The sequence below is a fragment of the Pygoscelis adeliae genome, unplaced genomic scaffold (genome assembly GCF_000699105.1).
Source record: "Pygoscelis adeliae isolate BGI_AS28 unplaced genomic scaffold, ASM69910v1 Scaffold188, whole genome shotgun sequence".
NCBI lineage: Eukaryota > Metazoa > Chordata > Aves > Sphenisciformes > Spheniscidae > Pygoscelis > Pygoscelis adeliae.
The window spans coordinates 567,868-582,156 of NW_008825304.1; the positions used below are offsets into that span (position 1 = coordinate 567,868).

At 36.9% G+C, this 14,289-nt stretch overlaps 1 protein-coding gene across 1 annotated transcript in view; it reads left to right on the forward strand.

Moving 5' to 3' along the window:
* Positions 1-14,289, forward strand: part of RALGAPA2 (Ral GTPase activating protein, alpha subunit 2 (catalytic)) — a 194,040-nt gene that overhangs the window by 82,646 nt on the left and 97,105 nt on the right. Inside the window, 10 exon segments of the mRNA XM_009330132.1 lie at positions 1,060-1,175; positions 3,485-3,623; positions 5,771-5,970; positions 7,608-7,838; positions 9,404-9,577; positions 10,473-10,610; positions 11,204-11,352; positions 11,781-11,892; positions 12,688-12,925; positions 13,483-13,647. Coding sequence (XP_009328407.1) covers positions 1,060-1,175; positions 3,485-3,623; positions 5,771-5,970; positions 7,608-7,838; positions 9,404-9,577; positions 10,473-10,610; positions 11,204-11,352; positions 11,781-11,892; positions 12,688-12,925; positions 13,483-13,647 — 1,662 coding nt within the window.

Here is a 14,289-nt window from a genome sequence, read left to right on the forward strand (position 1 = left end):
TTTAAAAATGGGGGTTATGTTTCCCCTTTTCCAGTCAGCGGGAGCTTCACCAGACTGCCACGACTTCTCAAATACGATGGATAGCAGCTTAGCAACTTCATCCGCCAGTTCCTTCAGGACCCGCGGGTGGATCTCATCGGGTCCCATGGACTTGTGCACCTTCAGGTGCCTTAGATGGTCTCGAACCTGATCTTCTCCCACAGTGGGCAGCTCTTCATTCTCTCAGTCCCTGCCTTTGCCTTCTGTGGCTTGAGCACTTGCCGGTGAAGACTGAGGCAAAAAGGTGGAGGAAGGTGCCCAGGTTCCTTCCCGGGTAACCAGGTCTCCCGTTTCCTTCCGGAGAGGGCCCACATGTTCCCTCGTCTTCCTTTTATCCCCAATGTACCTACAGAATCTTTTCTTGTTGCCCTTGACGTCCCTGGCCAGATTTAATTCTATCAGGGCTTTAGCTTTCCTAACCTGATCCCTGGCTGCTCGGACAATTTCTCTGTATTCCTCCCAGGCTACCTGTCCTTGCTTCCACCCTCTGAAGGCTTCCTTTTTGTGTTGGAGTTTGTCCAGGAGCTCCTTGTTCATCCATGCAGGCCTCCTGGCGTTTTTGCCTGACTTCGTCTTTGTTGGGATGCATCACTCCTGAGCTTGAAGGAGGTGATCCTTGAAAATAACCTAGCCTTCTTGGGCCCCTCTTCTTGTCATTCTGAGTTCAGAACGGTTGGGTTTTGTTGGTTTTTTGGTTTGTTTTTTTAATTGAGATGAAGCTATATGAACATGTTACTGCAAAATAAGTAAGTGTGTAGATTTACAGCGTATTGGTTAATCTGCAGTGGTTGCTTGTGTTAACCCTTCCAAACTGCAGTAAATCAGAGGTTGGTGCCATCCTCGATTATATGTGGTAGGACTTGGGGAAATACGGGAAGCCCAAGCAGTTACTGGACTTTGACTTTGTACAACTCAGTAGCGCATTAATGATTATTTTCAAATCAATCTTTTTATAGAAAATATCTTCTATTTAACTGTTTTCAGGTTTTCTATGTTTAAAACATTTTCTTTTTATTTTAGCTAAGATTTTTCCAGAAGAAATAACCCCACTTTTGCCAGCTGTCTCTGGAGAGAAAATTGCTGAAGACCAAACCTGCTATTTTCTTCAACTACTGTTAAAATATATGGTAATTCAGGTGCGGAGGATATATGTTTTTAACTATTCATATTTGGAGGAATGTACTTGTGGTAGAAAATGAAGTCTACACTGTATCTATACAGAGCGGGTTTTGCCCCTTCCCAGGAAGAAGCTGTCTTCTGCACTTTCTTACTCTTGTTTTTAAAAGGAAAATCATCCCAAAGGTATTTCCTTGTGCCATTTTTGGTGAAAACAAGTTGTTTTTCACACTTGTGATAATAATTAATGAATGTTATCCAAACTTGCAGGATAACTGACTTTTTTTATGTGCTTGTGGTCGCACTTAGAAAATTGATATGGGGTAAAGATGCAATTTGTTCTCTTTGGACACATACATAGCTGAGAAGACATGTAAAGGAGCACTGGAGAAAGAGGAAAAAAAGGAGAGATGGCTTCTGAGGTTTTTTTTTTTTTAAAGGATGCAAGTAACATGTAAATAAAAAGTTTTAATTAGAAATAGATCAGATTAATCTGTACAGGAAAGAAATTAAGATAGTGTATATATTTAAAAAGTACAAGTTAAGCAACTTTTTAAATAAAGGGGAAACTGTATAGACAATGAACATTAAAGAACTCAGTATTAAAAAAAAAAGATAAAAGATAATGAAATACATAGAGATAATTTTTTTTTTTTAGTATATAAAGGCAAGACCAAAATTATATTTGGAAGGGGTTTTGTCATCTTGAATAAATGCTTTATTTTGAAAAGTGGCCGTATGAAATTATCAACTCCTTACACGGCACTCTTTGTTTTACATATCAGTCTCTCACAACACTTCACTTAAAAAAATATTTTCACTGTTCTTTTTATACTCTTATTATGTGTTTGGGATCTAAAAAACTGACTATGCTATAAATCCAATTGCATTGTGGTTCATCAACATTCATTTATTTGTGTTGCTTGGTAGAGGGGAGCACAGTTAGGCAGTAACCTTCTTGCTACAGACAACAGATGAGATTAAAATAATCTCATGCAAGTGCAGAATGATCGCTGAGAGCCAGAATGTAGAGTAAATCTACATCTTCGAAAGAATTTATGTCTGGGACTGGGTAGAATTTAATATGAGTTAGTTTATTTACACAACAAATAAAATGATACAAAAACTCAATAGTCTTGTTTCCAAGCTCTACATGTGTGTTTTGCAAAAGTAGCACGTTGCAAGTTCCACAATTTTTAGAGATTTGGAAAAAGATCTAGTACAGATTAAAGTAAGAAAATGTGTTTAAAAGAAAATAAATAAATAAATCTCACATGACTGATGTAAAGAAGTCAGTTTTTCTTTAACTTAATAAATTATCATCTTGGGTATAGATTCAGTGAACTTGTCATCTGCTATATACCGTTGGACAGGCTTTTCTAAGAGCCTTACTGCAAAAAAAAAAAAAAAAAAATTAAGGATCTTGTAGGCTTTTGATGTTGATTAGAAAAAAAGAAAGAAAAAAAAAAAGAGGTGGGCCTGAATTTAAAGTATATGTCAAAAGAGAAACACTTTTAGTGCTCACTGGAGTTTCACAAAAAGAGAAGTGATGTAAGAGACTAAAACCCAGGTAGGTTTAAGGCATCAGTGGAAAAAGTGCTTCATTGTAGAGATGTCTACTTTTACCTTTCTTATTTGAAATTGTATTGGATTTTCTTATACAAATATAGAAAACACACCAATATAGGTTATGTGCAACTTACTCCAAATTGAAGGTGTTTTAATATGAAAAGAGCAACTCTCTGTCAAAATTTGACAGAGTCTTCCAAGGAATTGTAGTTCAAAACTGTCGGTAAAGAGCAACTTCAAAGTACGTGTATGACTCCTTGGTGTTGATCTATGCAAGAATGGAAGAGTACCTTTAAAAACAAAAGCCTCTTCCTTGTCAGTGGAAACTACTTGTGCCTTGAGTCAAATTTTGCAAAGAGTATTGCATATATGTGTGCAACTGTATTAAACATGGGCATTGAGTATGTTTCTGATGACAGACGTATTTGTGTTAAAAGTGTAGCCCAGAGTAACTTTGTCTAAATTTACAGGTAAGAAGCAAATTGTTAAAAACATTAATATATTTTCTGTGCTTCAGTGCATTAGAACAGCACAAATATGCTGGCTTCTAATGAGCTTACTTTCTTTGATATGCCAAAGCCCTCATGGTAATATCTTATATTCTTACTGCAGTTTGTAAAGTTTTTTGGGATAGTGCTATTTTTTTATATCTCTTGTTAAAGTGTAATTGTTTATCTTTTGTATTCAATGTGGAATGATGGTCAGTATAACACATTAACTTAAAGTTTTTTGTTTGTTTCTCTTTAACTCCATGGCAAAGGCTGCAAGCTTAGAGTGGAAGAATAAGGAGAACCAAGACACTGCTTTTAAGTTTCTCTTCACGTTGTTTAGAAAATACTATCTGCCTCACTTGTTTCCATCTTTTACAAAACTAACCAACCTTTACAAACCTGTTCTTGGTAAGTAGTGAATTTTCTCTTTTAAGTAGAAAAAGAAATAATGGTGACTGTTCTCAGTAGCATCTCTGCTACCTGCTGGCATATCGCTACAGTTCTGTTGAATGAGGATTTTTCCTCCCTTGTTATCTTGCTTCAAAGTTTCTCTCGAACTTAAATGGGCATTTAAGAATAAGGAGATTTAATTAAAAGAAAGGGAATTTTATGAGAACCCATGATATAAGCATACCTCTATAAACTGGCTAGAGTTACAGCTCTCTAAGTGCGTTGTATTCATTTCTGCTAACTAAGAAGAATACTTGAGCTGGGATCTTAAAACTGTTTTTGAATTATCTTACTGTTTAGCCCTCAAATTAGAAAATTTTATGAAGAAGGAAAAAGTTACTTCAACTGCAGAAATCTGAGTCAGAGCACAGCTTTATTACACAAATCTTAACAGTAAAAATAGCTTTGAATGCAGGGCTTGTTTTCATTAGCAACAGGGTAAAATGGATAGTGGGTGTCTCTAATCAGCACGTTTCTAGTGTGGTTTAGAAGGTTAAAGGTAAAATATTCAGAGCAGAAAATGCCTTTCCCCCTTATATTGAAATACAATTTAAGAGTTTAAGGCAAAAAGGGACCATTTGTTCATATATATATGTGTGTGCGCACGTATATAGATACATAAGTGCATATATATGTAATAGGGCCTGTAGCAATAGGACAAGGGGTAATGGTTTTAAACTAAAAGAGGGTAGATTCAGACTAGATATAAGGAGAAATTTTTTACGCTGAGGGCGGTGAAACACTGGCCCAGGTTGCCCAGAGGGGTGGTGGATGCCCCATCCCTGGAAACATTCCAGGTCAGGTTGGACGGGGCTCTGAGTGACCTGATCTAGTTGAAGATGTCCCTGCCCACGGCAGGGGGTTAGACTAGATGGCCTTTAGAGGTCCCTTCCAACCCAAACCAGTCTATGATTTTATGTTTTGATTTTTTCCTAGCACAACTTTTGATTTTCTGAGATAGTCCAGGAAGCTGCTGCTGCTCATCACTGCGTAAGGGCTGGCCTGATTCTCCTTTCCTAAGGACATTTTCACTGGCATAGCATTTATATCGAGTGAGCGAGGACTCTGTAACTGTGATATGTAATGAAGACAGAACATGCTCTCTGATGGGTTTTTTAAAGAATCAGCAAGCTGCCCAAGTGCGAGGGAGTAGCTAACTTAGTTACTCTTATTTTACTTCTTGTTTCCTTGAAGAGAAAATGAGCATGAAGGGCCAAATGAAAGGAAATGGAGATGTACATCTACAGTTGTAGGATTAAAAGCATGTTATTTCAGAAACGCTCACATTTTTCCTAGTTTTCTACTGAATTACATATCAGAGTCCATAGGAACGATGGTGTTAATACTCACCTGATGTGTACTGCAGCCTCTTCTTCATCATCCTTCCCCTCCCTCCTCTGACTTTTAACTCCTGTCCTTTGCAGTTTAATATTTAGTGTCTAAAATCACCTCAATGCCACTTCAGCTGTGTTGTTCACAGCTAGAGCCCAGGCCTCCTGTGTTTTTCAGCAGTGTACAAGTGATTTTTCCCTAAATCTAAGCATCTGAATGAATTGTGATCCAACCTATCTCCCTTCGGCAATCTTCCACTTCTTCCCATGCGTTTTCTTTCTTTTATTTCAGCTTGTGCGGTGCTTTTTGCACCTGAGTTAACTTCTCTTTCTGATGTGCTAAGTATCCTTTTTCTTCTTAATCTTTGCACTATTGAGTGTTCCAGAGCCATCTTCTCTTTCTCACTGTACTTTATTAATAAAACTCTATGAAACTTATAAAATTAACTTAACATTGTAGTAGGAGCAGTTCTTTGTTTCAGATTTTGCCCTTCTTTTTGCAGCCCTTCTCTTTTGCTTTCCTTTGTTTTGTGTGATACAAATGATAGCCTTCAGGAAAGTCTGTGCTTTTATGTTCTTGCTTTTCTTTAGGCATAATAAAATTATGATAGAATATAAGCATTAATATAATAAAGCAGGCAGTCATTGCATCTGTTATTTCATATGGAGAAAATGTTGTTGGTAACATGTTCAATACATTTAACCAGAGTCTGGAAGCAATTACAGTTTTTTAAGATTAGATTTTCTTTATATCTTCTCTTTTTATCTCACCAGATATTCCTGATATAAGACCAAGACCAGTATACATTACTGCAACACGAAACAATGAAAATGTCTATAGCACAAAAATCCCATATATGGCAGCTCGAGTTGTTTTTATTAAGTGGCTTGTTACCTTCTTTCTTGAAAAGAAATATTTAACTGCTGTTCAGAATACAAAAAATGGAGGAGAAATGCTCCCTAAAATTATTCAGGTGTGCTTTAAAGTTTACCTCTCTTTTCTTATGTATATGCTAACCTTGCAAATGATCGCAATGCACTGACAACTGAAGTAAGAAAGAAATGCTACCCCTAAGTGAATAAATGATGTACGTGATTAGTTGATTTTTTTTTTCTTTGATGAAGGAGGGAATATCCAAGGGAAACCCTGTAGTAATTTACTAGAATTTTTTTTTTCTCATAACTGTTTGCCTTACCAGCTTCGTCAGTATTATATTTAGACTTTTGGAATTTATTCTGTAAACTGTCAAACTTATTTGTGCCATAGACCATTTCCCAGCAACATCAAAGGCTGCTTTGTTTTCCTCTTGATTATAGCAGCTGTTTACAATGAGATATTAGAAAAATATTTCACTTTCCAATTGCTGGTTGAGACTTCTCTAGGATTAGGGACTTCACAATGAATTTTATAGAAATAGATGCTTTTTCTTTTAAGAGACTCTCCAGCTTCCTGTTAAAAATTTAGGATCGATGTCAGCTTATATTCCTTTCTTGAATTGTAGGTCAGTGTCAAATCTGGGTTCAGTGGAAAAGCATACATTAACTATTATGGTATAACTGTATATTGTCACGTTGATTGTTTTTTGGAGTTCTTCACTGTAGAAGTTTGAAGCCCTAAACCAGCTGAGTGTACCTTACCTACTGAAAATGCTTTTAATTGATGTTTTCTTTCTCATTGGAAATTCCACCTTTTGTATAAACTGCTGTGCCATTCCAACAGAAATAGCCTGGAAAAATAATTTTTTTCTCTTCACTGAATTTTATAGACAGCTGACACCAAATAAATATTTAGGTTGCATAAAAGTATTGCTGCCCTCAATGGAAACTGGTCGGAAGTTATCACTTAGATGAAGCTGTGTGCCCACTCTTGGCACATGTAGACTTCTTAGTGGCTTTGAAGTTCACTTACTGTTAGCCTGTGCCTCACTAGTGTGGCTGAATCTGACCAAAAAAGTTCGTTGTAAAAAGCAGTAGAGATGTTATTGCTGCTCTGTTACTGCTTACTTGGTCGAACAGAGGGCAGCCTTATTAACGTAAACATAAAGCAGAACTGCATTTGGGCGATGCTTTGGGTTAGTGTAAAGTTGGTGTTCTTTTTCTGGTAACTCAAAAGCAGTTTTCTAGTCCTCTGTCTTCTCCTGACCCAATCATTTTAGCCGGACACGGTTCAAGATGTTGCAGAATACATGCAATGCCAGAACAAAACCTGACAAAGAGTTGTCAGGAATAATAATGTGCAAGAGTATGAGCCATGTGTAGTGGTATGATCCATCTTTTCCCAAAAATGAAGGGACTTGGGGATTCTTCTCCACTGTGTCTGTGCATTCCTTCACTCCCACCAGTGTACCCCTCCCTCTTTTTTATCTTGCGGAATGGACAAGTCAGCTGTTCTGGGCTGGGGGGGCCCATATGACGTGTACATTATGTAGAGTATAAGAACAGATTCCTTCTTGGATCAAGTAGTAGACTGAAAATTACACTTCCTGACTGCTGGGATCCCCGTGTGTTGTGTGAAAAAGAGCACTAGTATCGTGAGTTCTGCGTAAGTATTCCAGATTTTTGTGTACACTATTTCAGTTATTTAATTAGGCGTGCATTTTCTGCTATGTAGACTGTTGGTGTTGTAAACCAAGATAAAAACGCAGAGCTGGAAACCAGTATGTCTTATGCAAGTGAGCAGGAGAGAAGCCGTTCTAACAGCAGCACCTTGTCCGACAGAAGGCTCAGCAATTCCAGCCTCTGCAGCATCGAAGAGCAGCACCGGACTGTCTATGAGATGGTGCAGAGAATACTCTTATCCACTCGAGGATATGTTAACTTTGTTAATGAGGTGTTTCGACAAGTAAGTGTGTATGTTTAGTTGCTATTGTATATTTTTTTTTAAAGGAAATGTCATGGTTATGAGAGAGAACACTGCGAAGGCTGTTGGTCAGGTCACTGGTCAAACGATGCTAATCACACCAGCACCCTTTCAGTTTGGAGTCCTTCCTAGGTCTAGTTTTAACGATAAAATTATGACATTTTTATAGGAACTGAAGCGTGTTGCTGATGCCAAGTAGCAACGTGTCTTATTTGAATAGGCCACTTTATTTGTTCTTGGTATTATGATGTAATTTAAAGGTGTGTAAAGAGCTATTAGCTTGCAAATTTATTATTTGAATTAGTAAGATTTTTGTTCCTGTGATCGATGTCAGTATTTAATGTCTATTTGAACATTGATTGCTTCTACTAGTATTTTTCATTAATTTGACATCTTTTCAATTGTTTGGGATAGAAATACATGTAGACCTACTGGAGAGTCCCAGGTTTTTTTTGGTTTTTTGGGTTTTTTTTTTTTTGTCCGGTGCCAAGGTAGAAATTGGTTGAAGCAGCAGTTCCAGGTCACATAAATGTGCAGAAGATACTCTCCAGCAGCTGAGTGAGCACACACACTTTACTACGAAGTATCTTGTGCGGCATGGTTTAGGAACTACTTGTACCACTGCTTTTCAGTGGGATGGATGGCATTTTGACGGGAAGGAGTATTCTGTGTATGTTAAGAACCGCTGTGGCATGCTGCCCTCTCCTGGTGTTTGTTCAGGGTGTGTAAGGTTAGACCAGCTTCCAGGGAACAAAGGCTAATGTCATGCAGTACTTCTATCTTTATTCAATATGGTCAGTGTTCAGTATTTGAAACAGATAATGGTATTTGGCTCCTTTTTGTGTTTCTCTCTCTCCCTTACAGGAATCTCACTAGTCACTGTGAATTCCTCTATTTTTTAGTCTCATTTTTTTAGTCTCATAAGACCTCCAGAAATGTGGGGAAGCAGCCAGTCTAGCCTTTGAAAGCTTTTGCAGAGGATGTCTTTACAGAATGATTCCCAATACAGATATTGAGTAGCATGTTGAAAATAAATTCATTGTGGTGATTTCCAAAACTGTAGTGAGAAAGGGTCGAATGCCAGCCACTGTTATCCTCGTCACAACTTATTGTCTTGTCCCTGCCTACATATGCTGAAATGACATTTCATACCATATACTGCTGATGTAATTTGAAGTCATCTTTTCCAGAAAGCATAGCATAGTACCTAGGTTTAGCCTGCCAGACCTCTGTGGCTAGTAAAGGCTTGTGAGATAAATCCACCTTAAGTTAGATGGCTTGCAAGGAGCAAAAACAACCTCTTTCTTTTTGTCCGAACAAATACAACATGGAAGTAATTTGGAATTAATAGTTATGGAATTGTGAATGATGTAGGTATATGCATAGGTTGTTGATTAATCATAACTCTTTCTAGTACACACATAAAAATTATGTATCCTTTCTTTTTTGAACTGTATTATTTATGGGTGGTAGTGTGTGGGTGTGTTTATATATGCATGCACATCTATGTCCTATATATAGTAAAATCAGTTAACTTTTCAATTTAGGCTTTTTTATTGCCACCTTCTGATATATCTGCAACACGAAAAGTGGTTAAGGTGTATCGAAAGTGGATATTGCAAGAGAAGCCTGTGTTCATGGAGGAGCCAGACAAAAAGGAAGACAGTCAGGATGCTGTTGTCAACTTAGAGGATTCATCAGTGCAAACAGATGGTAAACATGTATGGTATCAGTGTTACTTACTTTATTCTGTTCGCCTACAATATATGATTTAAGTTTTAAACTTGCTTTGTAAATGAGTAACAATTTAAAAAAATGTGTGGAAAATCAAGATTAAAAAATGCTTTTATTTAAGGTCCAAAAATTTAAATAAATATTGTGTTCAGTAGCCCTTACTGAGTTCAGGGAAAGATTGCAGCTCTTCTGAAAAATGTAATTTGTTGGTTATTCCCTGTCTATACAAATATGATAGCATGAACTTAATGGAAGAAATACTAATAAGTTCTGCAGTGTTAAAAGTTACACTGTCTGTTGGCCTAGTGCATGTAGGACTATTTCCTTTTGGTGGTAGTTACTTAAGAATTTGATAGTATCTACTGATTTGTATATACTGGGTGAAATATTTGGATTCAGACACCTTAATCTAGGAAATTAAAGTGTAGATACACATTCTGTGCATCACCTTTTTAATATCTATATTGAACCATCGGTAAAAGTTGACTTTGACACTATTGACACTGTGAAGCTATTTAAAGGGAAGTTTTGTTGTACTGGGAAAGCGGTTTGAATTGTAAAAATGTAGTGAGACTTACAAGGTTTTGACAGATTACTTTTGTAGGGGGTTCATAGTTTTGCCAGCCTTAAATTCAAATATTACTGCAAACTGACTACAAAATGTGATATAAAATATTTAAAATAACATAGCTCTTAAAACTCTTATGAACCTTTAAATTCCATATACTGTCTGTTTGTTCAGAGGTTAAGAAATAATAGACATGAAATGAATGTAGGACATGACAGTTCCCCCTTTTTTGCTTTTGACATTTTAAATGATTTGGAATAAATACAGACATATTCCTTTCTGGTTTGTCACTAACTGAATCATGTTTTTGAAAGCTTTCCTCTGACCATTCAGGACATAAGCGCTCATCCAGCTGGGGAAGAACATACTCCTTTACCAGTGCTGTTAACAGAGGATGTATATTAGAAGACGAGGACAAAAATGTTAAAGCTGGTGCTCAAGCTGCGTTACAGGTGTGGTGTAGAGAAAGGTTGCAAGGCTGTAACTTATGTAATTGCATAATTTACACTACAAATTATAATATAGTCTCTGAGGTTAAGGAAAACAGCTACCAGCAGTTGATGGTTTTTGTAGGTACAACTTGGACTTCATTTGTAACTTTTTAAAAATGTATATTAAACCATGTGACCGTGTCTTAGAGCCAGATAGCTATTTTAAGACAGAAGGTTCGTTTTCTTTTCTACTGTGGGTACTAGGAATTAGTCAGAACTGTACATTTGATTTCATTGAACCTCATTTATTGGATATATTGGTAGTTGCTCAAGCATATAGGAAATGAGTAGCTGGAGGAATGGTACTCTTTCCTGACTGAATAGAAGAGATACCTACAAAACCCATACTGTGTAATACACGCCTTTGTCGGGTCTGTAATGCCACCTGACTTTTCACTAGAATGATGTAGAAAAATAAAGTGACAGGTAAAACATAAAACTTGCTCTAAGGAAAGTGAAAGGTTTGACAGGAGGAGGACAAGTAATTTATTGTAAGTCTTGACTCTCTTTATTCCTGACACTACGTAAACTGACTGTAAATGCCTGTCTTGAAGGTATTCTTGACAAACTCTGCAAATGTTTTCTTATTGGAACCGTGCATTGAAGTCCCTGTGCTTCTGAAGGAGCAAGTTGATGCTTGCAAAGCAGTTCTGAGTATCTTTAGGCGCATGATAATGGAACTATCAATGAATAAAAAGACATGGTAAGCTTAATATAGTCTGCATCATTTAAGAGAAAATTACCAACATTTAAACTTTATGGGAGAATTATTGGGTAGGGAAAAGACTGGCTTTCTCAGGGGTAGACCTTGTTACATAAGTCACACTTGTGACTTGCCTCTGAATTGATTTGTGAGACTGCAGATTCTGCTGAGTCTACATCAGTGTGCTATTTGACTTCAAGGTTCTGGCTGGAATTGCCATTCCTGACTTCACCTTCTCAAAAATTAGTTTTTACAGACCACAACCAAGTAATGTTATTTTGCAAATGATCTGTGAAGTCTGAAGTGTGATCACATTATCAATAAATAAGGCTTACTGGAGAATTAAGAGGGTGTTTTGGTACATGAAAACTAACAAGTACAATTGACAGAACATGTGCACAAAAAGTACAATTTTGTTTTTGAACCAGGGAACAGATGTTACAGATACTTCTTAGAATAACAGAAGCTGTGATGCAGAAGCCAAAAGAAAACCAAATAAAGGATACGTTCGCTCACAGCATGTCGGGATTACTTTTCCGAGTGAGTGTTTGGGGTTTGTTTGTTTTTTTGGGTTTTTTTATGTTGGTTTTACATGATGATTACTCGTGGCTTTAGTTAAGTGCTATTGCACAGTACTATGAAACCTACTTGTAAAACATGAGAAAATTCTCCTTTGCGGTAATACAAGTAATTATTTTGTAAACTGTTCCTAACAGAGGGAGACAGATTCCAGGTGCAACAAGCAGTTGATTTGATCTGTTCTTTAGGGCTCTATTACAAACCATGGTAGAACAGGCAGGCACACGGTCTCTTTGTGGGATATCGTCAACGAGTATCTCTGAAGTGTAAGCTTGATGTAACTGTTTTCCTAGAAGTTCATCTGGCAAGTCAAAACTGAGTCACATTGAATGAGATGAAAACATTTATACACTGTATTGTACTTTGCATGCTCAGCTACAGTATCTAGGTCTGAGTAATGCCGGTGTAGCTAAATCACTATAATCATTTTGTAGGTAGAGGAAACAGTTCTTCATTATATTATTATTATACACAGCGTATTATTTCAGTTTACCATAGAACATATAGACCACCTGAAACATACGTTTCGGAATTTTTAGACTTCCTTAGTAACTTCCACAATTACTTACCCACCAATTTCTGGGAGTGGTTTTTTTGATGAAAAATATCTATGCATAATATCTGTGCATCACCAATAATCAATGCTAATATGCAGGTTGGTGTTGACTTCATCAGCGTGCGGGTTGGTGTTGGCATACTGAATTCACGTTGACAGAAATGCATGAATTTATTTGTTTCTTGTTTCTTTTCTCTCAGACCCTGATTGTGGCTTGGATCAGAGCAAACCTGAGCGTTTACATTTCTCGGGAGCTGTGGGATGAGCTGCTCAGTGTTCTGTCCGCCCTGACAGACTGGGAGGAGCTCATAAACGAGTGGGCCAATATCATGGACTCCCTAACAGTGGTGCTAGCAAGAACCGTGTATGGGGTGGAAATGACCAACTTACCCTTGGATAAGCTCAGTGAACAAAAAGAAAAGAAGCAGAGAGGAAAAGGTTAGTCTCTGTGCTCCAGTGCTTTTTGTATCAAACAAGTTAAATATTTAAGTTTAAACTTAAAAATTCATTTAATTTAATCTAACATAAAGTACTACTTAATCTAGTGTAAGAACCTGTTCAATCAAATGTGAAGTGCTTTGGATTTATGAATTCTCATCCTTCATTGTGGGAGGAAAGGTAATTAGGGTCAATAGAAGATAGCTGTTTAGCAGTTTTTAGTACGTGCTTAAAATCAGTCTTTTCTGGGTAGCGGAAATGAAACACGATTTCCTGTGCTGTAGTCTGGCATAGTCATCAATGTAAAAATTCTTTTCCATGTATTTTTATTAAACTTTATTAATTACAGTATTTTAGCTACATTTATGTGCCACCTTGCAATTGATGCACGTAGTTGAAGCAGTGATTGATTGTTTTTTAATAATAGTAAAAATTCATCTGTTGTTTAAAAGATTAATATTTTTCATGTCTGAGTGCTTGTAAGTCCATTCATACTTTAGGAAAAATATGTGCCAAAGCATGCGATGCTATAGAATTTTGTTTTCTTTATCCCTAAGGTGGCATTTTAGAGCCTCAAAAGACAGCGGTAGTGGGAAGATCTTTTTCATTAAGCTGGAAAAGTCATCCTGAAGTTGTGGAGCCAATGAGATTCAGAAGTGCTACGACCTCTGGAGCCCCGGGAGTTGAGAAGGCAAGAAATATTGTTCGTCAAAGAGCAACAGGTTAGACCGTAACTAAATGCTTATGTTCCCAAACACTCAGTAACACTCAAGTTTTAAATCTGCCTTTGTGTTGTGGCTGCTTCCAAAAGTCGTGCAACTTAATAATTAAATTCCTAAACAGAGCTGTTGCGTACCTGTGTCTGGATGTCTTGACCGTTAGCAGTATGATTAAAGAACCAAAGTATTTTGGAAAATTCTAAATATATGTTTTTAAATACATTACATTTAATTGCAAGTTAGTCATGTGCAAGTTACGTTTTTTGTAAAGAAGTAAAGTTCGTTCCTATTTTTATCAATCCATAAGAAAGCATTTATTAACATCATTCAGATAACATATATTTCTTCTGAACTTTCATACAGCTAGCTATTTACTGTGAGCACAAGGTAAACCAGGTATTTAATAAACAATTTCATCCTTTCTTACTTGCTTTATTTGCTTTCTTTTTATTCACGTGATGAGGTATGTATAACATCTCCTTTTACTTTTTTCTCTCATGTTTACTTCTGGAAAGAGGAAAACAGGAGAAGGGAGAATGGGGGTGAGGAATGACAGGGGAATGTCTGAGACTGCAGGCATTGAACAGATACCTGATTTTTCAAGCATTTCGGAAGCCTGAGTTTGAGCTCTCTTTTATTGCATGG